General features: G+C 30.8%; 1 protein-coding gene across 3 annotated transcripts in view; it reads right to left on the bottom strand.

Annotated features, from left to right (window-relative positions):
- Window positions 1-24459, bottom strand: part of usp53a (ubiquitin specific peptidase 53a) — a 90518-nt gene that overhangs the window by 19464 nt on the left and 46595 nt on the right. For all 3 annotated transcript variants that reach the window (XM_087262247.1, XM_087262246.1, XM_087262245.1), the window contains 5 exons: window positions 22944-23093; window positions 17681-17849; window positions 14973-15122; window positions 9427-9561; window positions 230-896 (listed from right to left, as the gene is read on the bottom strand). In XM_087262247.1, coding sequence (XP_087118373.1) covers window positions 230-896; window positions 9427-9561; window positions 14973-15122; window positions 17681-17849; window positions 22944-23093 — 1271 coding nt within the window. The remainder of the gene's footprint in view (window positions 1-229; window positions 897-9426; window positions 9562-14972; window positions 15123-17680; window positions 17850-22943; window positions 23094-24459) is intronic.

Genomic DNA, 24459 nt, shown 5'->3' on the forward strand with positions numbered 1-24459 from the left:
ATCTGACATGCCCAACCCACTTGAAGACGCTTCTCATTTGATGCGCTTGAGCTCAACCACTCTCACTGGCAGAGCGATGATAAAGCAAAACGCTATTGGCTGTTTTATAAAAAAAGGGGGAGGAGCTACACTATGTCCACACTCTCTTTATGAAAATCAAACATCGAATAAAAGCGCACATTTCAAAGCACTTCACAGGACATTAAACTAGAGACTCTTCAGCTCTTACCTGGAAAAGTTTGTTTCAGGAATGGAGTTCTCGACCACAGGAGAGTCCAGATTGGCTGAGCTACTGCTGAGCCGGTCGCTGCTTTCGTATCCAGACTCGGTGCGCTGGATCTTCCAGTTATCCGGCCGAATACTGAGGCTGTTGGCGTTCATTTTAACCCGGTCCTGCTCTGAATCCAGTGAGCTCCGGCTGCCCATATCCTGCCGTTGCTCGTCCTCATATATAGTCATTAAACTCTTGGGTTTGCGCTCTTCACGACGACCCCATCCCAAGTCCTCGCTCTCATAATTATTGATCTGTCTGCGAGTGTTCTGGTAGTTTTGAGTATCGTCACTGTTTATAACGCTGTCTACATTGAGAGCCTCTCTCATAGGCCTCCATTGCCGATTACCGCGACTCCGAGTACCGTAAGTCCGAGAGTCCTGACTGCTGTCGGTGTCGTATCCGTTAGCCACGTCTGTTCTGCGAGAGCGATGATCTGCTGGTGGATGAAGTAGAACTCGGGGCTGAGGCTGGGAGTGAGGGGTGTAGTTGTTGGTGGTTGGCCAGCGGTCAGTTTTGGTCGGGCCTCTGCCTTGACTGATGTAAAAGCGAGACTCCATGTGCCTGAAGCCGTTCTCCGGAGGAGACAGTGAGCGCGAGTGAGGTTTCTCAGAGGACGAGGAGTCTGCGGAGGAAAACACACGGTTACACAAAGCCTTTCTTTAAAGGGAACCTATATAATAAAAAATGTATGGTTTGCAAGGACTCTTGTGTTGCTTAACTTTTTGCCTGGTGTGTGTCTTTATTAAAAAAGGATAGAAGAGAGAAAGGATGAAATGACAAAAAGGATGAAAGGACAAAAAAATTAAGGACAAGAAAACAAAAGAAAGGATGAAAAATTTTAAAGAAAATGACGAAAGAAAAAAGGATGAAAGAAAAGGATGGAAGGACAAAAGATTAAAAGAAAGAAAGAAAGATAGAAAGGAAAAAAAGAGGATGAAAAAAACAAAAAAAAACAAAGATGAAAGAAAGAACAACAGGAAAGAAAGAACAAGAAAAAGAAAGGAAAAAAGAAGGAAATTATAAAAAATAACGAAATGAAAGAAAGAACAAAAAAAGAAGAAAGAAAGAAAGAAAGAAAGAAATAAAGAAAAAGAAATAAAGAAAGAGTAGAAAGAAAGAAAGAACAAAAAAAAGAAAGAAAGAAAGGAATAAAGAAAGAAATAAAGAAAGAAACAAAGAAAGAAAGAAAGAAAGAAAGAAAGAAAGAAAGAAAGACAGAAAGAAAGAAAGAAAGAAAGAAAGAAAGAAAGAAAGAAAGAAAAGAAAGAAAAAAAGAACAAAAGAAAGAAAGAAAGAAAGGAATAAAGAAAGAAATAAAGAAAGAAACAAAGAAAGAAAGAGTAGAAAGAAAGAAAGAAAGAAAGAAAGAAAGAAAGAAAGAAAGAACAAACGAAAGAGCAAAAGAAAGGATAAAAAGAACAAATGAACAATGAACGTAAGAAAGGACAAAAGAAAAGACAAAATGAAGAAACAAGAAAGAAAGAAAGTAAGATAGAAAGGACAAAAAAGATAAAAGAATGTATATTAGGAAATATATCTAATATCTAATGTTATAAATCTATTAAGTAAATAATAACAAAAACTCTTCATTATTCTGAAAATGTTCAGTGTAGAAATGTTATGATGAAGTAAAAAAAACAATAGGATTAATAATTTAATAGTTTATGGCATTTATAAATTATTCATATTTAACAATGACAATACTAATAATACATGCACACTGTATTTAGCACTAAATATTTAGCTTGTTCTTTATTTGACAATTCACCATTCACATTCAGTCAAAATATATCCAAACAGAAGTGCATTCTTCACAGCAAACGACACTGATGAGTGCATTGTGCCGCTGTAAAAGTAGCCCTGTTTCATTCTCAGATTTTGCTGCGTGTTATTAAATTGCACATTTACATTACACAAACACAATTCACCAACGCTGATCCTGAGTCTGCAGGGCCAGAATCATCCATCTTCGACAGGCACACACATACACACACGGGGTTGCACTAATAGCCTGAATGACCTTTTCTCCGGTAAAGGTGGAAGAGCGGCTCTCTTTGTGCAGAACAGTGCTGATATTGGCACTGTTAAAGAGGCTGGCATTGAAATAATGCGGCAATGCAAATCTATACCGCTGTGGTGCTGTCCTACAATGCCAAGATCACTATATCACTGTGCAGCACCAGCTTTCTTTTTCTTCTTCTTCTTTAAAAAAAAACTGCATTATCTCATTAGATATTAATGCAGCTTTGACTTGTGCTCGTCTCTCTCACACACTGAAAATGCTCATGGGCATGAGGACAAAGGAAAGGATGAAAGAAAGAAAGAAAAAAAGGACGAAAGTAAGGAAGGATGAAGGTTGAAAAAGTAGGAAAGAAAAAAATAATAAAATTTAAAAAAAAGAGAAAGGACGAATGAAAGGTTGGGAAAGAATTAAAAAAGGACAAAAGAAAAGACAAGAAAGAATGGGGAAAGAAAGAAAGGGCGAAAATAAGAAAGGATGAAAGTAAGAAAGGATGAACCAAAGGTTGGAAAAGGATGAACCAAAAAAAAAGAAAAGGCAAGAAAGAAAAGATGGAAGAAAGAAAGAAAAGAATGAAAAAAGGATGAAAATAATAAAGGACGATAGAAAAAAGGATGGAAGGAAGAAAGAATGAAGACAGAAAACAGGATTTAAAAAAGAACGAAAGGTTGAAAGGAAGAAAGAATGAAAAAGACAGAAAAAATAGAATGAATGAAAGGTTGAAAAGGATGAAAAAAAGAAAGAAATAACAAATAGAAAGAAAAGATAAAAGGACAAAAAAGAAAAGGCTACAAAGAAAGAAAGAAAGAAAGAAAAAAGATTGGAAGAAAGAATGAAAGAGAGAACGAAAAAGAAAGAAAGGATGTATAAAAGGTTAAAAAAGGACGAACAAAAGAAAGAAAGATCAAAAAGGACAAAAGAAAGAAAAGATAAAAGGACAAAAAAGGAAGGGCAAGAAAGAAAAGATGGAAGAAAGAAAGAAAATAATGAAAAAAGGATGAAAGTAAAAGGATGAAAGAAAAAAGGATGGAAGGAAGAAAGAATGAAGACAGAAAACAAGATGAAAGAAAAAAAGGTTAAGGAAGAAAGAATGAAAAAGAATGAAAAAAGAATGAATGAAAGGATGAAAAAGGATGAATAAAAAGAAAGAACAAAGGACAAAAGAAAGAAAAGATAAAAGGACAAAAAATAAAGGGCAAGAAAGAAAGAAAGAAAGAAAGAAAGAAAGAAAGACTGGAAGAAAGAAAGAAAGAAAGAAAGAAAGAAAGAAAGAAAGAAAGAAAGAAAGAAAGAAAGAAAGAAAGAAAGAAAGAAAGAAAAAAAGATTGGAAGAAAGAATGAAAGAGAACGAAAAAGAAAGAAAGGAAGTATTAAAGGTTGAAAAAGGATGAACAAAAGAAAGGACTAAAAAGGAAAAGCAAGAAAAAAGGATGGAATAAAAAAAGGAAGAAAAAAAGAAAAAACAAAAAAAGGACAAGAAAGAAAGGATGGGAAAAAAAGAAAGAAATGTTGAAGAAAGAAAGAAAGAACGAACGAAAGGACGAAAGAGGATGAAAAAAGGAAGGACACAAAAAACGATGGAAGAAATAAAGGACAAAAGAACAAAAGAAAGGATGATGGGAAAAGGATAAACGAAAGAAAGGATTAAAAGGAAGAACAAGAAAAGAAGAGGGAAAAAACAAAGGACAAAAAAGGAAGGACAAGAAACAAAGGATGGAGAAAAAGAAAAAAAAGGACAAAAGAAAGTACAAAAAGGAAGTACACGAAAGAAAGGATGGAAGAAAGAAAAAAGGACAAAAGAAAGAAATGTCGAAAAAGAAAGGACACAAGAGAGGATGAAAAAGGAAGGACACAAGAAAAGATGGAAGAAATAAAGAAAGGACAAAAGAACAAGAAAGGACGGTTGGAAAAGAATAAACGAAAGAAAAGACAGAAGAAAAATGACAAAAGAATGAAAGAAGGAAAGAAAGAAAGACTGAAAGAAGGGATAAAGGAAAGAAAGAAAGGACAAAAAAAGATGAAAGGACAAAAAAATATGAAAGAAAGAAAGAAAGAAGCTGATGATGTGCCCTAATGAATTCTCCTACACGGTTAACTTTCTCCAAGATGAAGGGGTCTGGTCAGAGATCTACACGCTGCCGGCTAAAAAGCCATTAGTAAGCCACATATACCTGCTTAGAAAGGGTAAAGCAAAGTCAAGCAGATTGGCTTGCAAAACACAATTTTACTGCGTATGAGCGCAATAAAAGGAGACGGTAATGTCGGTCACATGACACCTGCACAATATGGTTTCACTGCATATGAGGAAATGGCATCGTGAAACCCATAAACTCACATCTGCATGGCCAGATATGTGCACTGCTCAATGGACCATAGAAGTGTGCATGCACTGTGAACATGCAGCGCTCCACATTCTACAGTACATTCATGCTGTCCCAAAACAAATCAATCAAGTTTAGTTAAAAGTTGATTGAACATAAAATAATTAAGTTGAATTAAGTTTAACAAAGACCAAGACGACAAAGAACACAACGAAGACCAAGACAAAGTTGAACACGACAAGCACAAAGACAATGAAGACAAAAATAACAAAGATGAAAATTAAGAGGAAGACAATGAAGAAGACAAAGACAAAAGATGAAGACGACAAAGAAGCCGAAGACAAAAGATGAAGACAACGAAAAACACAAAGAGGACAAACAAGACAAAGATGAAGACAGAAGAAGACGAGGAACACAACAAATGGGAAGAAAAAGATGAAGTTGAAAAAAAAAACAGTCAAAGAACAAAAAGAAGACGAAGACAAAGATAAGAGACGAGGACAACAAACATGAAGACAAAGACAAACACAACAAAGATAAAGACGTCAAACGCAAAGACAATGCAGACGAAGACAAAGAAGATAAAGACGAAGAACACATCGAAGAAGACAATGAAAGACACAAAAGATGAAGACAACGAAGAAGACGAAGACAGAATGCGAAGACAGAAGGCGAAGACAGAAGATGAAGACAACAAAGACGAAGACAGAAGATGAAGACGAAGACAACAAAGAAGACGAAGACAGAAGATGAAGACAACAAAGAAGATGAAGACAGAAGACGAAGACAACAAAGAAGACAAAGAAGATGAAGACCAAGAAAAAGACAACGAAGACGATGAAGACAAAGAAGTTGACGAAGAAGATGAAGAGGAGAAAAAGAAAACACGAAGACAAAGAAAATGCAAAGACAAAGATGGCGAAGAGGAAGACGACAAAGAAGACAAAAAAGACAAAAGAGAAGACAAAGATAAACAGTACAAAGACGACGAAGAAGAAATAATAATGATTCCATACGGGAGAAAAATAGTTTAAGTTACTATTTATATTTTTATTTAGTATTTGGAAAAATGCGATGAGACCTTTACAGAATAAAAAAAATGGCATTTTATTCAAACCATACCTAATATAAAACCATATCTAATCCAGAGAAAATTAAAAGTTTTTAAAGTGTGTCTTAATTTATTTCTACAGCTGTATATTTATGAATAAAAAAAACTCAGCTTTCCATTAAGACGGCTCACGAGTGTTTACTAACAAAAAGATTTACACATTTTCTAAAAGCATTTGAAATCACACTAATATTAATATCAATCACACTTTCTTCTGTAGGATATAAAAACTCCTTTAATATACTACTACTACTACTACTAATAAACTTACATAGCGCCTTCAAAAATTGCATCTCAAGGCACTTTACAGACAAAGACTCAACAATGAGAGCTTATATACACACACACACATATATACATATATATACATACATATATATATACATTATATATATATATATATATATATATATATATATATACATATTTATATATATATATACACATATACATATATACATATACATATATACATATATACATATACATATATACATATACATATATATATATATATATATATATATATATATATATATATATATATATATATATATATATATATATAATTACAACTGAAAGATTTAACGACAGAGCCATCATGTTCACTGTATTTAATAGAGTAATACTTCAAGTCATACATGTAATGAATGACATAAAATGCCCTGAAAAAAAATATTCACTGGATTCAAGTTTAAGGTATGCGGTTGCAAACAGTTTATATGGGCTGAATTTGAACAAACAAATCAAGTTGCACATTACTAAACATAATTTGTTTGTTTAAATTCACCCTATGTACATTTTTTTGCATCTGCTTACCTTAAAAAAAAAAAAAAAAAGTAAATCCAATGAATGTTTTTTTCAGTGTAGAACTTTTACGAAACAAACACACGCCAGACTCCACAAGCAATCAAGTGCTGCTCATCATCATGATTAAATCTTGCTGGACGCGTCTTTACACTTTCATTAAAAAGTCTCCAGCAGAGTGACCTCGCCCAGCATTAGTGCGGTTATGCAAGCGGAGCAGCGTAATCTCTCCAGCAAATCTGACACAATGTGTTGATAAAGTCATCTTTCATTTGAAATTAGACTCAATTATGACGAAACTATGGTGCAAAGCAGGAGGTGGAATTGCACCACATGACGATTGAAAGTTGAAGTCAGGATTATTAGCCACCCTGTATATTTTTCCCCTAATTTCTGTTTAACGGAAAGATTTTTTTTTCCAACACATTTATAAACATAATAGTTTTAATAACTCATTTCTAATAACATGTTATGATAATACATAATATTTGACAAGATACTTTTCAAGATACTTGTATCCAGCTTAAAAAGACATTTAAAGGCTTAACTAGATTAATTAGGTCAGAGTAATAAGGCAAATCATTGCATATCAGTGGTTTGTTCTGTAGACTATTGAAAAAAAAGTGCTTAAAGGGGTTAATAACCTTAAAATAGTTTTAAAAATAAAATAAAACTGCTTTTATTTTAGTTGAAATAAAACAAATAAGACTTTCTCAAGAAGAAAAAATATTATATTAAATACAGTGAAAAATATATTGCTGTTCATTTGGGAAATATTTGAAAAATAAAAAATAAACTTTTATAAAAGATTAATAATAATAATAATAATAATAATAATTATTATACTACTACTACTACTAATAATAATCATCATCATCATCATCATCATAGGAGGGATAATAATTCACAGCTAAAAATCTATCCGCATTTGGTGGGTGTTAATGTAAAGCCCTGATTATTATATGTCATATATATGTATATTATGTTGTATATGCATGTATAATATGTGTTTAATATTTGGTTGAGATACATCTATTATAATATCTTGAACATGAGAATAAAAACAATCAAAATATTGAGAAAGTTGGCTTTAGAGTTGAACAAATTAAGTTCTTAGCAATCCATATTACAAATGATATATTTACAGTAGGAAATTGACAACATATATTAATGAAATACATCTTTTAGCTTGAAATTCTGACAATTTTCTGGCACAAAAAAAAAAATAAATAAATAAATAATAATAATAATAATAATAATAATACTTTTGACTTTTGACTTTGAATATTGGCAATATTGACCAAAATATACACACGCAACATAAAACTAGTTTTGTGCTCCGGGCTCACATATCCACTCCCTGAAAACTTAAAAGTATGCCTGCATCACGCAGCATGAGCTGCTACTAATTATGTGCTGGAAAAGAGAGCTGGACAGAGGAAGCGCTGCAGAGATTACGGTCATCAGTGCGAGGACGGGCCACACGTCAGACGTAATCTGTGTTTTTAACACTTCTCGCTGACCCCGGGTTACATAAGGACCAGCAAAGCACTGTGAGCCAGTTTATTCCACTCCAAAGCTCTGCTAAAAACTACAACACATCTGTGCCTCCCTAAAGAGGGCTGAGGACACTTTTAAAAAGGGTGATTTGATACTGAGAGATAAAGCATTCTGTTTGCTTTGGTTACAAAACGTGCTTTTTCCAATCCTTAAAAACACTGGCGCTCAGAAATCTGGAATATGCAAGATTTTGTTCCTGCTTTTGAGTCTCTGTTGACTAATTCAATGCGATCAAATGCAGTACAGAAAGTAATTTTACTACAATTTAATGAAAATGTTTTATATTGTATTATATTTTCAGCAACACAACTTTAGTCTTTAGAGAATAAAAGACAACATTTAATAAATTAGAATAAAATAGATTAAAACAAAATATATTATAATAGTATAAAATAGAATAAAAAATAGAATAAAATAAAATAGAAATTAGATTAGAATAAAATAAAAATGTATAAATTAGAAGAAAATAATAAAATAATAGAATAAACTAGAATCATATAAATTAGAAATAATTAGAATAAATTAAAAAGAAATAGAATTAGAAAAAATTTAAATAGAATTAATTAGAATAATATAAATTAGAATAAAATAGAATATAATAAAACAAAAAATAGAATAGAATAAAATAAAATACAATAAAATAAATTAGACTAGAATACAATGAATAGATTAAAATAAATTAAAATAAAATAATAAAATACAATAAATAAGAATCAAATAAAATATAGAAAATAATAAATTTAAATATAATAAAATAAAATAGAATAAATTATAATAGAATAAAATAAAATAAATAAGAATAGAATAAAACAATAAAATAAAATAAGTTAGAATAAAATAAAAATAGAACAGAATAAAACAACATAGAAAAAAATAATAGCATAAATTACAATAGAATAAATTAGAATAAAAATAGAATAGAATAAAATACAATAAAGTAGATAAAAATAGAATAAAATAAAATAGAATAGAATAAAATTTAATAAAACAAAATAGAATAAATTAAAATAGAATAGAATAAAATAAAATAAATTAGAAAATAAAATAAAATAAAATAAAAACCCGTCATTTCAAGCCTTTAGAAATTAATTTTTTACATAGTTTGAGTAAAGACAGTTACTTTAAATGTATTGAATAGACAGTTCATATATTTACACTGTATAATATACATTTTACAGTATTACTGTTTTTCTATAATTCTGACTGTGACTGACAAATTTGAATAAATCTTAATTCCATTAAACATTAAGCCATTGCTACATAATAAGACAAACCTCCAATGATGCTTTAGAGAACCATTTTCCCCAAAGCAGTGGAGATGAACCATTCTTACCTCGGTTTCTCATTGCTTCTGTTCTTATCTGTGACCGATCCGAATCCTTCTTCATAAAGTTCAAGGGACGTCCTTCTTTCGGCAGCTCCCTCAAAATGTCTCTGATTCGACTCTTTGGATCAAAGTTCATCTTCACTGCAAGACAAAGAACACAGTTATGAATAAATGCAGCTCTTTAACTAAACACATAATACAACCAAAGGTAAAAAAAAAACCTGCTAAATGAGGATTTTGCCAATATGGATGTCCCACTGAGGAATTCAAAATAGCACATCGTGAATTTATTAGCTTTATTCAATAAATGATCATATATCAAGATGCAAATCTGCCACTTTATTTGCTATACAAGAGTTCTTTTTTGAAAATATGCAAATTTTATAACTCTCCTAGAAGAGTTTTATCATTTTTGAACTCTAGTTCTCTAGGATTTGTGGAAACACTTTTAGCTTAGCTTAGCATAAATCATTGAATCAGATTAGACCATTAGCATCTTTTTGGAAAAAAAAAATCATATTGAAAGATTGACTTCTGTAGTTGCATTGTATGCTTTGTGTTTAGTAAATAAAAATTGCTATTTTCTAGGTTGATATGTCTAAGAACTAGACTTCGGCATAATAATTACAGTCTAAAAAACTTTGAGTTATTTATTTAACCCTATAGTTGAGTTAAAAATATTTGATGATGTGTTGGATTATTTTAGCATATGATGTGACTAAAAGAGTCAAGCTTTTAATAGAAAAATCTTCTAATCTTTTTGGTCATTGTTTAGCTAGTCGCTAATGGTCTAATCTGATTCAATGATTTATGCTAAGCTAAGCTAAAAGCATTGTAATATCATTGCGATCCTCCAGCCATGGTACAGCAACAAAGTTAATAGTTCCCATCCATATAGAACTTTACATTTATTATCAGTCTTATTATATGAAGCAAATATAAAAGAGCCACGCTTTAAATAGAAAAATTATCTAAACATTTCGGTGATTTTTTTTTTTTTAGCTAGTCACTAATGGTCTAATCTGATTCAATGAATTATGCTAAACTAGGCTAAAAGTATCATAATATCATGGTACGGCAACACAGTTATAATTCCAACCAATATATAATTTTTCCAGTTTCCATCGGTCTTGAATCGCAAAATCATTTAAACACTTTGGTCATTTTTTAGCTAGTCGCTAATGGTCTAATCTGATTTAATGCATTGTGCTTAGCTAAGCTAAAAGTATTGTAATATTGCACTCCTCCAGCCATAGAACGCAATAATGAGAGTATAGTTCCCATTAATACATTCATTTACATTTTCCATCGGTCTTAGTATATGATGTACCTATAATAGAGTCAAGCTTTAAAGAGAAAAATCATCTAAACATCTGTCATTGTTAAGCTAGTTTAGGTCGTCGCTAATGCTCTAATCTGATTCAATGAATTATGCTAAGCTAAGCTGAAAGTATTGTAATACCATGGTATGGCAACAAAGTTATAGTTCCCATCCATATGTAATTTTACATTTTCCATCGGTCTTAAATTGAAAAATCATCTAAACTCTTTGGTCATTGTTTAGCTAGTCTAATCTGATTCAATGAATTATGCTAAGCTAAAAGCATTGTAATATCTTTTTGCTCCTCAAGCCATGGCACAGCAACAAAGTTACAATTCCCATCCATATATAACTTGACATTTTTCATCGGTCTTAGTATATGATGTAACTATAAAAGAGTCAAGCTTTAAATAGAAAAATTATCCAAACATTTTGGTCATTGTTTAGCTAATCGCTAATGGTATAATCTGATTCAATGAATTATGCAATGCTAAGCTAAAAGTATTGTAATATCACTGCGCTCATCCAGCCATGGTACAGCAAGTTCCTTGATTATTAAACAAAATAGAGAGAGTAAGTCCCATCCATAACTTTACATTCTCCATCGGTTTTAGTCAGGTCTTAATTTGTGCCGGAACACGCACCTCTGAAATCTGATCAAGCACCTCATTTTACCGATCCCCCTCCTCAAGTCCGCAGTGAACTTCCACTTTCTTCCACAACTCTCTAACTCTTTTTACTTTCGTCTGCAACACCCTTCCACGCTATCCACCTCACCAATAAACCCTGGTCATTGTTTAGGTAGTTGCTAATGGTCTAATCTGATTCAATGAATTATGCTAAGCTAAGCTAAAAGTATTGTAACATCAATGCACTCCTCCAGCCATGGCACAGCAAGAAAGTTAACAGATCCCATCCATATAGAACTTTACATTTTCCATCGGTCATTGTTTTGGTAGTTACTAATGGTCTAATCTGATTTAATGAATAATAAGCTAAGCCAAGACCGAAGATCAACTGAATGGATTAAAAAAATGCAAACACTTTACCTCTATAAAAGTTGTAAAATGATCATATTTACAAAAAAAACCCCATAAAAAAAGGTAGTGTTTCTTTCCTCGAACACATAAATGAAGATTCTGCCAACATGGATGTCACATTAATGACTTAAAATAATGATATACCCTGTATTTATTAGCGTTACTATACAGTAAATGATCATATATCAGGATCGAAATCACTTTATTTCCTATACAGGGGCTCTGAAATGTTAATGCAGACATTAAAGAAGCTGTCCGGCGTGTTTTATGAGTCTACTGTAAAAATCCATATGCAGCACCCTTCAAATAAAGTGTTTGAGTGCGCTTGAAGTTGAGGATGATTGGGACGGTGGGAGGAAAGTGTAGCCTCTGCACTCTTTAAATACACCCCCGAGGCTTCTGGGAAGGACAGCAGAGCCTTAACGGCGATCAATGTGTGTGCGCTTCAGTGTTTTTCTGCTGCGCTGGAGGAGAAAAGCAGTGAAGTGTTGCAAGAGAGTGAAAGAGAAAGCATGTTTCTTGCCTTCAAACGCTGCACTGCAGTCTTGTAATGAGGGTCACAGCTGAAAAAACAGCTCACTATCAGCAATCACATCCTACATTCCTGAACGGATACTGATCTTCTTCTGATCTTGGTCTAGCTTGCCCTCACTACGGCCCCAGGAAGGGACTTGGACATGCAAGTCATATTAAAAACAAAATTGCTAAAGACGCCCATTTCATTTTTGTTCAATGTTTGATCTTGTAATACTAATAAAGTTAAATTAAACTAAATTAAATTAAAAATGAAACAAAATAGAATAGAAAATGTTAATAAAAAAAAGAAATAAGAATAAAATTAAAAATATAATAAAACAAATTATAATAAAACTAAATAAATAGTATAAATCAAAAGATAAAAAACAATAAAATAAAAATAAAATTTAAATATGAAAATATAAAATGTATTTAAATAATATATATATATATATATATATATATATATATAAAATATATATATATAAAATAAATAAAAAATAAATATAGCAAAATAAATTTAAAAATAATATAAAAATATACAATTAAATAAAAAATATTAAATAAAAAATAACAAAATAGAATAAATAATGTAAATAAAACAAAAAAATAAAATAAAATAAAAATAAAATAAAAAATATAATAAAGCAAATCACAAATAACAAAATAAATAGTATAAAAAAAATCTAACAAAAAAATTTAAATAAAATTTAAATATAAAAATATAAATTTAAATAAAAAATTATATAAAACAAAATAAAATAAAAATTAAATATAACAAAATACAATTTAAAAAGTCTGCCAAATGCATAAAAGCATCAACAAAACAAAAACAAAACATTGGAAAGGAGCTTAAAAAAGTGTGTAAAACAAAACAGAATTTTTTATTATAAAAATAAAAATCAAAAATCAAAAAATTAAAACCAGGAAAAAAACCAAGCAATGTATAAAAATTTTCTGCTAAATGCATACGATGTTAAATAAAACAAAGGCAACAATTCATTAAAAATATTGCTGGCTTTTTTGACCAAATTGACTTTTTACTTTCGATCAAAGGCAACAATAAACCACATATATTATAACAACAACAAACCGAACCAAAACTTTTGTTAAAAAAAAAACTAAGTACTGGCTATATGCATAAACATAAAACAGTAAAGAAAAAGAAAGAAAAATCAAACAAGCATCAAATCGATAACATTATGAAAACTAAAATAATAATAATAATAAATAAATACATTTAAAAAATAAATGTAAAAAATTCCAATCCAATTTAAGAAAAATATAAAACCACCAAATAAAAATAAAACCGAAAAAAAATCTAACAAACCAAAAAAACTTTCAATCATTGTCATGTATAAAATAATTTGCATAATAATGCATACATTTTTAAATAGGCTTTTTTTCGACCAAATTGATTGTTCACTTTTGATCAAAGGTACCTTGTTAAATGCATTAATGTGAAATAAAACAAGCAAAATTAAATAGAAATAATAATAAAAATAAAAATACACTAAATCTAAACTTTGATAAAGTATTGGCTTTTAAAAAAACAACTTAAAACAAAAACAATCACCAAATCAATAAAAATGAAAGTAGTAACAAACAAAAATAACACTGAAAAAATGTGTTAGTTATAAGCACCCTAAGAAAACCTCAAGTGTAATATTATATCCAGGCTACCCAGATCCCTGAAAAATAAACTAATTAAACGTTTTGCAATGACTCTGCACAATCTCCCAGTAAGCTAGTCACACACACTATTAAAACTTTCAGTCTGCTGCTGTGTGCTTGTACCACTGAGGACTATAATAAAAATACTCATTTTGCACGGCTTTATACGCTATTTCCCAGAGCCAAAGGGAATATTTTCACTGCCGGAGGACAGAAAGCCATTACAAAAGTTGATCTAAGAGCTTTTAGTGGAGGGGAAACTTCAACAATAAAAAGAGAGACACATCAAGCTATTACGGTGTGCAATAACGGAGGAATGTGGGCTACTGGAGCACCAGACCATGCGTCTTTGTTCAGATGTCCTGGGTTTCTCTCTCTCTCTGATCCTCTAGGTATTAAAATACTGTGCGGGGGAATAGTGTTGCCTCCAACTGACAACATTTTGACCACAGCACCGGTCGTGAAAAAAGCATGAGGCTTAGAAAGGATGAAGCAGGTAAATCAGGGTAAAAGTGAGAGTCAGGTTTTTTTTTGTTTGCTTTTTTTTTTTACTTTAAGGACAACATGGGGGCATTTAAAAGTGGGGATTTTCAAATAATAATAACAACAATAATAATAATAATAATAATAACAACAACAACAACAACAACAACAACAACAACATAAATAATAATAACAACAACAATAATAATAACAATAATAATAATAATAATAATAATAATAACAACAATAACAATAATAATAAAAATATTAATAATAACAACAACAATAATAATAATAATAGCAATAATAATAATAACAACAACAACAATAATAATAATGATAATAATAATAATAATAATAACAATAATAATAATAATAATAATAATGAAAAAATAGGTATTTTTTTTATTATCCTGGATGAATGTAAACCTATTGTAGAACAACTCAGAAACCCTTAAGTAGCATGATTGAGTGATTATTTTAGTTGTTTTGACGTTTAAATTGACATTTTTTTTTACCTGGACCCCTGCCGCCGCTCGTCTGGTTGCTGGTTCGACTGAACACAGACGGAGGCTGAGATTTCGGCTTAAGAGTACCATGGTTTGCGATAAAGGCAGTCAAATTCTCTCGAGTCAATTCAAACTTTTTTCCACCCAGTGTAGGAGTACCTGAAAGAGACACACAAACTACGTTACTATTATGCAACTACTAACATTTGCTTTTATCAATAATGTTACTATTTTTCAACTAATAACATTTAGTATAATAATAAATGTTACCGTTATGCTACTAACTACTAACATCTGCTATTAGCATTAATGTTACTAATTTTCAACTACTAACAATTATTATAATCATCAATATTTTACTGTTACGTAAAAGGATGACGAAACATCAAAACACACAGAGAGACGCCACGTTGTGTTGCCAAAACAAGTGGAAAAACAAGAATTGCTTGGAGACAAGGGTCATCAGTGTTGCAATTATAAATGTTATAAATGTCTTAAAAAGGTTTTGTTTTCAGTTTCTGCTATGAGAGCGCAGCTGGACTCACATGTGGATTACAGTCGAGAGGTGACTTGTGCAAACTTGCGAAGCTCAGTTATCCCAGAATGCATTGCAGCGTAACCTGCAAGCGCTAATGGCGGAGGAGAAAACCCGCACGGTTTTAAAAATGCTCCTTTACTGTGTCACAAAATAAAGTTTTAAGAGTTTTTCAGGCGAGAATGTAGTTGTTTTAAACTCGAATCGGCAGTTTATTCACAAAGATAGCGCTTCTTTAACGATGTGGCTCAGCTTATGCAGACTCTGAGTCCCAGCCTGACAGCGGGAGCTCCGTCATCAGCTCCCCCGCCAGAACAGCTTTACTTCGGCCAGGCCATGTCGGACGTACCGCTGGATCTCATCTCTCCATTGTAGTTAAAAACAAGATATTTAATACATCTTGGGAATATCTAACAGACAGTTTTTGGTCTTATAAATCTATTATTTGTTGTCAGGTGTATTATTTTGGCAGAGTTATTTTGTTACCTTTTATACTTGTCTTTAATGATGTTACCGTGTTGTACGCTGTTTGTCTTTGTTTACCAAATTGCTTGGCGTAATCTTTATTTCTTATCATGTATGTCTTTATTTCTTATTGTCTGGATAATTATCATTGTAGTTTAATAAATCTGATAATCAAAGACACGTGTATAATAACTCATTTTAATTTACATTTATATGAATATATGTGTACATTTTTCTTAAATCAAAAATGTAAATTTATAATATTAATATAATACTAAATCATTTTATTGTTAATGTACAGTGAAACTGATGAATCCGGGCTGAGGTAAGTGACGTTATGAAGTACACTGCCGTTCCATTTGAAGAAGTACCCGACAAAGTCCAAACTTTGCGTATTTGGTATTGAGAAACTACGGAACCCTGGAAGAGACGTAGTGGAGGAGAAAAAAATTGGCTGGGTGAAAAAAAAAATGGGTGAAAGAAAAAAATGGGTGGGAGGAAATATATATTTCTAAGTTTTTGCGTTCCCTCGCAAAGATGTTTTGCATTCCCTCGCAAAGATTTGCGTTATCTCGCAAAGATGTTTTGCGTTCCCTCGTAAAACTGTTTCTCCACAAACACTTCCTGTTCACTGCACTCACGTTAACCCTCCCGTTTTTGCCGAAATTCTCCCCTATTTTATCCGTTCTATCCCACTTTCTTTACATTACTGTGCGTCGATCGTCGCCTTTCATATGCTACCAACCAGTGAATGCATGTATAAGTGCTGACTGACAGACGCGGTCCATCCAATAAACTGATCCCAGATCAGCGTCTGTACACGCCATTTACAGAGGAGCACAGAGGAGCGGGTGTATGTTTAAACAGACAAATACACTGAATGTAAACATCTCCGTCCTGCATGTTTTATTTTAAAATGCTAATTTTCTCTTAAATGAGCACAAACAGTTTCTAAAGTAATTGAATGCTTTCATTATTGATCCGTGCATTCTTACAGCGACACCTCTGTTATCAAACTAAACAAAACATGAGATTCATTTGCTGCTCACTTGTTTGATAACAAAAATGTCCCTTTAAATGGCGCGTACAGACGCTGATCTGGGATCAGTTTATTGTACGGAGCGCGTCTGTCAGTCAGCGCTTATACATGCATTCACTGGTTCAGAGGTTGCACAGTGAAAGGCGACGATCGGCGCACATATTTAATGTAAAGAAAGTGGGGTAGAATGGTAAAATATGATAGAATTTCGGCAAAAACGGGAGGGTTTACGTGAGAAGTGAACAGGAAGTGTTTGTGGAGAAACAGTTTTACGAGAGAACGCAAAACATCTTTGCGAGGGAACGCAAAACATCTTTGCAAGGGAACGCAAAACTTTGCGAGAGAACGCAAAAACTTAGAAATATATATTTTCCTCGCATCCATTTTTTTCTCTGCCATTTTTTTTTTTCACCCAGCCAATTTTTTTCTCCTTCACTACGTCCCTTCCGGGGTTCCGTAAGAAACAGCCTAGGATTCACTTTTGTATTGTGATATGTGAACTATTTCAATATAAAATAAGTTTCCTACAGTATTAATGTACATCATGTATAATAACATATTTTTTTCTTCTTTTGACGGACCGACTTAATGATCAAATCAGGCCATTTTGATTTCACAGTCTTCAATAAATGTGTGTGAAATTCACGAGAACGCACTGTATTGAAAGCTGTTTTCTACCTGGTGTTTCTCCATTGACGGTGCTCTTGTTCTGGGAGTCGCTGTTGTTTCTGCGCTGCGTCTCGTCTGTGACCACAGCACTGCCGTCAGGGTTGGAGTAAAACAGCAGCAGGGGCTGAAAGTGGCCACGGATGCATTTCGTGACCACATCTTTCCACTTGGATCCCACCTTACAAAAAAATAAAAGATAAAACTGCAGAGTGAGAAAGTGCAGCTGTGATGCTGTAAAAAGGTGAAAGCCGTGTTAGATTATTATTAGACGTGAAAGCGCACAAGCTTCAGGCAGGTTTAGGTAAGAGTTTGCCAGCTGTATTCCAAAAGTCTCCTCAGGCAAACAGATGTAACCTTTCTTTGTAATTAAAAAGAAAGATTAAAAATCTCCCATTAAAGAGAAATGCTGCAGGAAAAAAAAAAAAAACTCTTTTCATTTACCTGATTTTGCTGAGATTGAGCTTTTGGCCTTATCCAGCATACATGTTCATGTGTTAAATCCAGCCTGATCTCATGAGTAAACGTAAGTATTTTACGTTTTGCCAGTTTAGTGGCTAATTTGTACAAGTTCAGTCGTACAAAATTGTAAGATTTTAAAAAGGAGGCGTGGCCCCTAACCCCACCCCTAAACCCAACTGTCATTGGGGGATGAGCAAATCGTACTAAATTGTACGAATTAGATCGTACGAATTCATACAAATTAGCCACTAATCCAAAAAGCTACGAATTGCCGTGAGATTGTGTTGGTTAAATCACACTTCAGCACTTTGCGTCCTAAGACTTCAATTGTAATCTATATTTTTAAGGTATTTTTATCCAAAGATTTTCATTCATTCATTTTCTGTATATTTCTGCATTTCTGCATACACAGCTGATGCCTTTCCAGGCAAAACCCATTAATGGGAAACATTAATGCACACTCATTCACACTGGCCAATTTAGCTTATTCAATTCACCTATAGCGCATGTGCTTAGAGTGTGGGGGAAACCGGAGCACCTGGAGGAAACCCACACCAACATGGGGAGAACATGCAAACTCCACACAAAAATGCCAACTGGCCCAGCCGGGACTCCAGACAGCGACCTTCTTGCAGTGAGGTGACAGTGTGCTGGCCATTCTAATTTATTTTTTTTTTTTTCATAATACATGGGACAAAAAAAGTATTTATGTAATATTCAACTTTTTCATACAATTTAAACTTGCAGTTTCATTTATTTACATTTAGAACTTTATTAACGTTTTTATTTATTACAGTTATTGTAAAAGTATTTAAAATTATTCAATTATTTACGTATTTTAGTTTATTTTTGTTTGTGCGCTTTTTAAAATGTTAATTTATGTGTTATTCTTGGAAAACAAATCCAGTATGTCATAAAATGTTAAAAGTAACTTCTTTCAGAGATAGATGTTTTTATTTAAGTGTTTATTATTATTATTATTATTATTATTATTAGATAAGTGTTTATTATTATTTATAAAATACATAAAAATGTATTTTATTTCAGACATTTCCTTGGCAAATATCTGAAATAAAATACTAATCCAAATAATATTTGGATTAATTTATTTTACTTCACTTATATTCAGCTTTATTAAAAAAAAACACTATAAATAAGAGTTATTCATTTTTATAATTTTTTTTATCAATTTAGTACATTATATAAATCTAGAATATAAAAACAGAAACATTTCTGAAATATTAGAAATAAAATAAAATGAATATATTTGGTTTTGGCAAGATGCATATGAAGTTTAAAAGTCTGCATAAAAAAAGATTACGGAGTAGGATAAACTTTTTATTCGATTAAAAAATGTGCATAAACTATGATGAAAATTTAATTTCACTTACATTCGGTTTTATTTTGAATTAAAGTAATGTACAATAACAAAGAATGTAGAGTTTTCATTTTTATTTTAGTTTTAGTTGATTTAGTACATTACATCAATTTGGAAATATCTATTCTGAAATAAAACACATTTTTAAAAGTATTTAAATTAATTTATTTTTATTTCACTAACATTCATTTATTTTAAAGTTTTAGTTATTGTAAAAGCCCTTTAACTCAGAGTTTTCATTCATTTTTTTATTTAGTCAATTTAGTATTTTGTATAAATCTAAATTAAAAAAAACTAACATTTCCTTGGCAAATATCTGAAATAAAACACATTTTTTTATGCATTGGGATTAATTTATTTCACTCAAATTTAGTTTTATTAAAAAAAAATTAGTTATTGTAAAAGCACTTTAAATAAGAGTTTTTATTCATTGTTATAATAGTTGTAATCAATTTAGTACATTATATAAATCTAGAATTAAAAACAGAAACATTTCTGAAATATTGAAAATAAAACAAAATTAATATATTTGGCTTGGGCAAGATGCACATAATTTTGAAAATCTGCATTAAAAAGCATATGCACATAAACAAGTTTTTATTCAATTAAAAAATGTGCATAAACTATGATGAAACTTATTTCACTTACATTCAGTTTTATTTTTATTTGAATTAAATTACTGTAAAATGACAAAGAATGAAGAGTTTTCATTTTTATTTTAGTTTTAGTCGATTTACTACATTACATCAATCTAGACTAAAAGACAGAAACATCTCGGAAAATCTGAAATAAAATCAATTTATTATATTTAACAACAAAAATGGTAACATTGCTAAAACAACAAAAGCAAATAAAACATGCAGGATTAAAAAATAATAGATAAAAAGTGCAATTTTGTTATAAGAGATCATTTTATTTTTGTTTTAATACTTTAGTAACGCATGTCAATCTAGATAAAAATGAGAAGCATTCTGAAATAAAACACATTTTTATGTATTTGGATTAATTTTATTTTTATTTTACTAACATTCAATTTTATTTTAAAGTTTTAGTTATTGTAAAAGCACTTTAATTCAGAGTTTAATTATTTTGTTTTAGTTAATTTAGTACATTATATTAATTTTCATTCAATTTCATTGGCAAATATCTAAAATAAAACCCATTTTAATGCATTTGCTTTCAGTCAATATTACTTCAAAGTAACAAAAAATAGTTTTAGTTTTATTAAATAATAATAATTTAAAAGACAAAAGCAAATAAAAACATGCAGGATTACAAAATAATAATTTAAAATATGCCTGAAACCAACAAAACAGCTGAATTTAAGTCATCAGGAAAAATGTGCTATTGGATAACGTGTTGGCTCTGTATGCTGTAGACTAGCACACAAGTGCAGTGTGTATGTGTGTGTACAGATTCAGCTTTTCTTGCGAGGGCTCAAGTGTCCTCATTTATATAATGAGATACCTGTATCAAAATGACCTAATAGTGAGGATATTTCACTAATTAAAAGTGTTAAAAAATCAGCCAGAACATGTTTTATTAGAAACTAATGATGTGCACTTGTTTCTGGGAGGCTTGGGCTATGGACAGTATCATTAATCTGATATAAAAACAATTGAAGTCTAGGTAATGTCCTCACTAAGATAGTGAAACAAACCTCTGTGTGTGTGTATGTGACGGTGATTCATCTCAGCGACGGGCAGCAGAAGCCCAGAGAGAGCAGAAATGCAGACGCAAGCAAAAGTCTCACACACTCCTGATAGATTGATGAAGAGATACGGGCCATGCACCACTACACACACCGCATCCACACACACTGGCCGCCCACCACAATGCTTTGCTTAGCAGGCAATTAATAGTGACTGTTTAGGCACGTAATAATGAGCGTTTGCTTTGCAATTACAAAAATCAAGGGCGTATTCATAATAACTATGCCTTAAAATATTCACCTTACAGCTTAAACTGAATGACAGTGTTTTAATTGAAAGGGAGCAATATAATTTGCATTCATAAATAGACTTTAGTTAAAATATTTGATGAACAAACATACAAAGCAAAACAAAAAAAGGCTAATTACACTGTAAAAAGCGAGTAGCTGATTTTACTTTAAAAGCAACAAGTTTAAGTGATTAGTTGACTTAAAGCGAGTAAAAATGTTGCCGTAAAATTAAAATTAACTATGTGCATAATTATAAAATGCAATCAATTTAACATGTGTTACTATGGGTTAACTCACCTTTTAGTTGAGTAAAAATAACTTGACGATTTTAAGGCAACAGGTTTTCTCTTTTATATTGAAGTAAATTAACGTATCACTTTTTACAGTGCACTAACCTTTTTCTAGCAGAATTATGTGTTGAAAATACTATTTTAATGTGGTTTACTGTTTATATGTTTTTATATATCAACCATTGTTTTAATAAATTTTCGCCTCTAAATAATAAATAAATTCATTCTTCAGGAAGCAAATAATATTGACCTTAGCACTTTTTAAATAAAAAAAAATATATATATATATATATATAAATAAATTATGAAAAAAAAAAAAAAAAAAAATATATATATATATATATATATATATGAATAAATTGTAAATAAATAAAAAATATTAATAAAATAAGTACAATTAATAATAAGTAAATATATATGAATTAAATACAAAAAAGTCTATAAATTTCCTTAATCTGTTAAACATCACTTTTATATTCATCACTTATATTTGAAAAAAGTAATATATGATATTAGTAAATGTCATATGAGGGCTAACAATGTAAATTGTAGACAGGCAAGTAAATAAACTTATCGCTTTTTACAGTGTACTAAGAGTTTTAAAAATAGAGTTTTAAAAAATACAGTTTTCATACTGTTTTTATACAATAAATTAAATTAACATAATTCATTTATTAAATTTATAACAAGATTACATAAACATTTTTAAATTAATTTCCATAAATATTATTGACCATGGCACATTTTTATTATTTTTTTTATTTATTATGATTATTTTATTTATTTTTTACTTAATTTTTTTATTTTTTATTTAATTTTTTTATTTTTCCAGCATAGAAGAGAGGGGAAATATAATAGAAAATACTGTGAAATTTTTATTTGATCAGTTAAACATCACTTATTTTCATCACTTTTGAATTTGAAAAAAAAATAATAATTTAATTAAATAAAATCAAAGTATTACATAATATTTATATATATATTTTTTTGTGACAAAATTATTAGCCCCTTAAGCTATTTTTTATATATCAACCATTGTTTTAATAAATTTTCGCCTCTAAATAATAAATAAATTCAGCGATATATATATATATATATATATATATATATATATATATATATATATATATATATATATATATATATATATATATATATATATATATATATATATATAGTGGCTAACAGTGTAAATGGTCTCACCTCTTTGACAGTGGCATCATCAAAGAAAACCCATTTGGATGATTTGGTGTGGTAAGCAAAGGCACAGTAATGTTTGCTGGAGTAACAGATCATTCCCACCAATAGCAGCTCGCTCTTCTTCGCTCTCTCGTCTGTGACACGATAAAAGAGCTGCAAACACAAACGCACATTCATTTAACCATCATAACACAATACACTAAATTCAGTCATATATATACAGTAAAATAAGGTCACTGCTGACAGCATCTCTTTTTAAAACAGACACATTATACAAATACAAGGTGGCAATGCAACAATTCGATTAAATTTAGCAACAAATAAATACAGATCGAAGGTATATTATTAAAAATAATATGCAGAAATACTTGGTGGCTCAGTGGTTAGCACTTTGTCCCTGCTGGGCCAGTCAGCGTTTCTGTGTGGAGTTTGCATGTTCTCCCCGTGTTGGCGTGGGTTTCCTACAGATGCTCTGGTTTCCCCCACAGTCCAAACACATGCACTATAGGTGAATTGAATAAGCTAAATTGGGCATAGTGTATGAGTGTGTGTAAATGAGAGTGTATGGGTGTTTCCCACTACTGGGTAGCAGCTGGAAGGGCATCTAAGCTGAAGGAAAATGAATGAACAATTGAAGTCATCTTCTCAAAATCCACGAGTCATTTAGTTTGAATTGCAGGTGCCAGGAAAGAGAAGAATGCAGGAGTTGAAATACAGCAGCTATTGCATAACCCACACTTGCTCCTCCACCCCTTGGTTCCTGAATAGCTGGTTTTCTTCAGTGGCTCCAGAAACAATGGGTTCCAGGCAGGCAGGCAGGCAGCGATTTTTCCACAATCACATGAAGGAACAAGGAGTGAATTAAGGCCTTTGTATTTGTCCAGGGGGTTTGGGCTGAGACTAATCCAATACTGGATGGTGGTAATGTAGAGGTGGGCGTAAAGAGGAATGAATGCTATTTAACATCTGTGCAACTGTTTTGAGTGAAAGCACAGATTCTTTCAATCGTAGATCTTTAGCTGCATGAAAATATGCAATATTGTTGTATGTACAGTTGAAGTCAACATTTTTATTCTTTAAGAAAATATTTCCGAAGTGCTGTTTAATTGAAGAGAGGAATTTTTCCAACACATTTTTAAACACAATAGTTTCAATAATTAATTTCTAATAAATTATTTTGTGTTTTTCATGGCAAAAAATAAAATAAAATAAAATAAAATAAAATAAAATAAAATTAAATAAAATAATAATAATAATAATAACAATAATAATAATCCCTGATATTCCATGAGTTTGGATAATAAATGGAACTAAAAAAAATAAATAAATAAACAAACAAAAAATTTAGTAAAAGTTAAAATAAAAAATTTAAAATAAAATAAATAAAACTATTAGTTAGATAGTTAGTTAATTAGTTAATTAAAATAAATAAATGTATAAATAAAATAAATAAATAGTTACAGTTAAAATAAACATTAAAATAAATATATAAACAACAATAAATAAATAAATGAATATA

This window comes from Danio rerio, chromosome 7 (genome assembly GCF_052040795.2).
Source record: "Danio rerio strain M-AB ecotype USA chromosome 7, GRCz13ab, whole genome shotgun sequence".
NCBI classification, from domain to species: domain Eukaryota; kingdom Metazoa; phylum Chordata; class Actinopteri; order Cypriniformes; family Danionidae; genus Danio; species Danio rerio.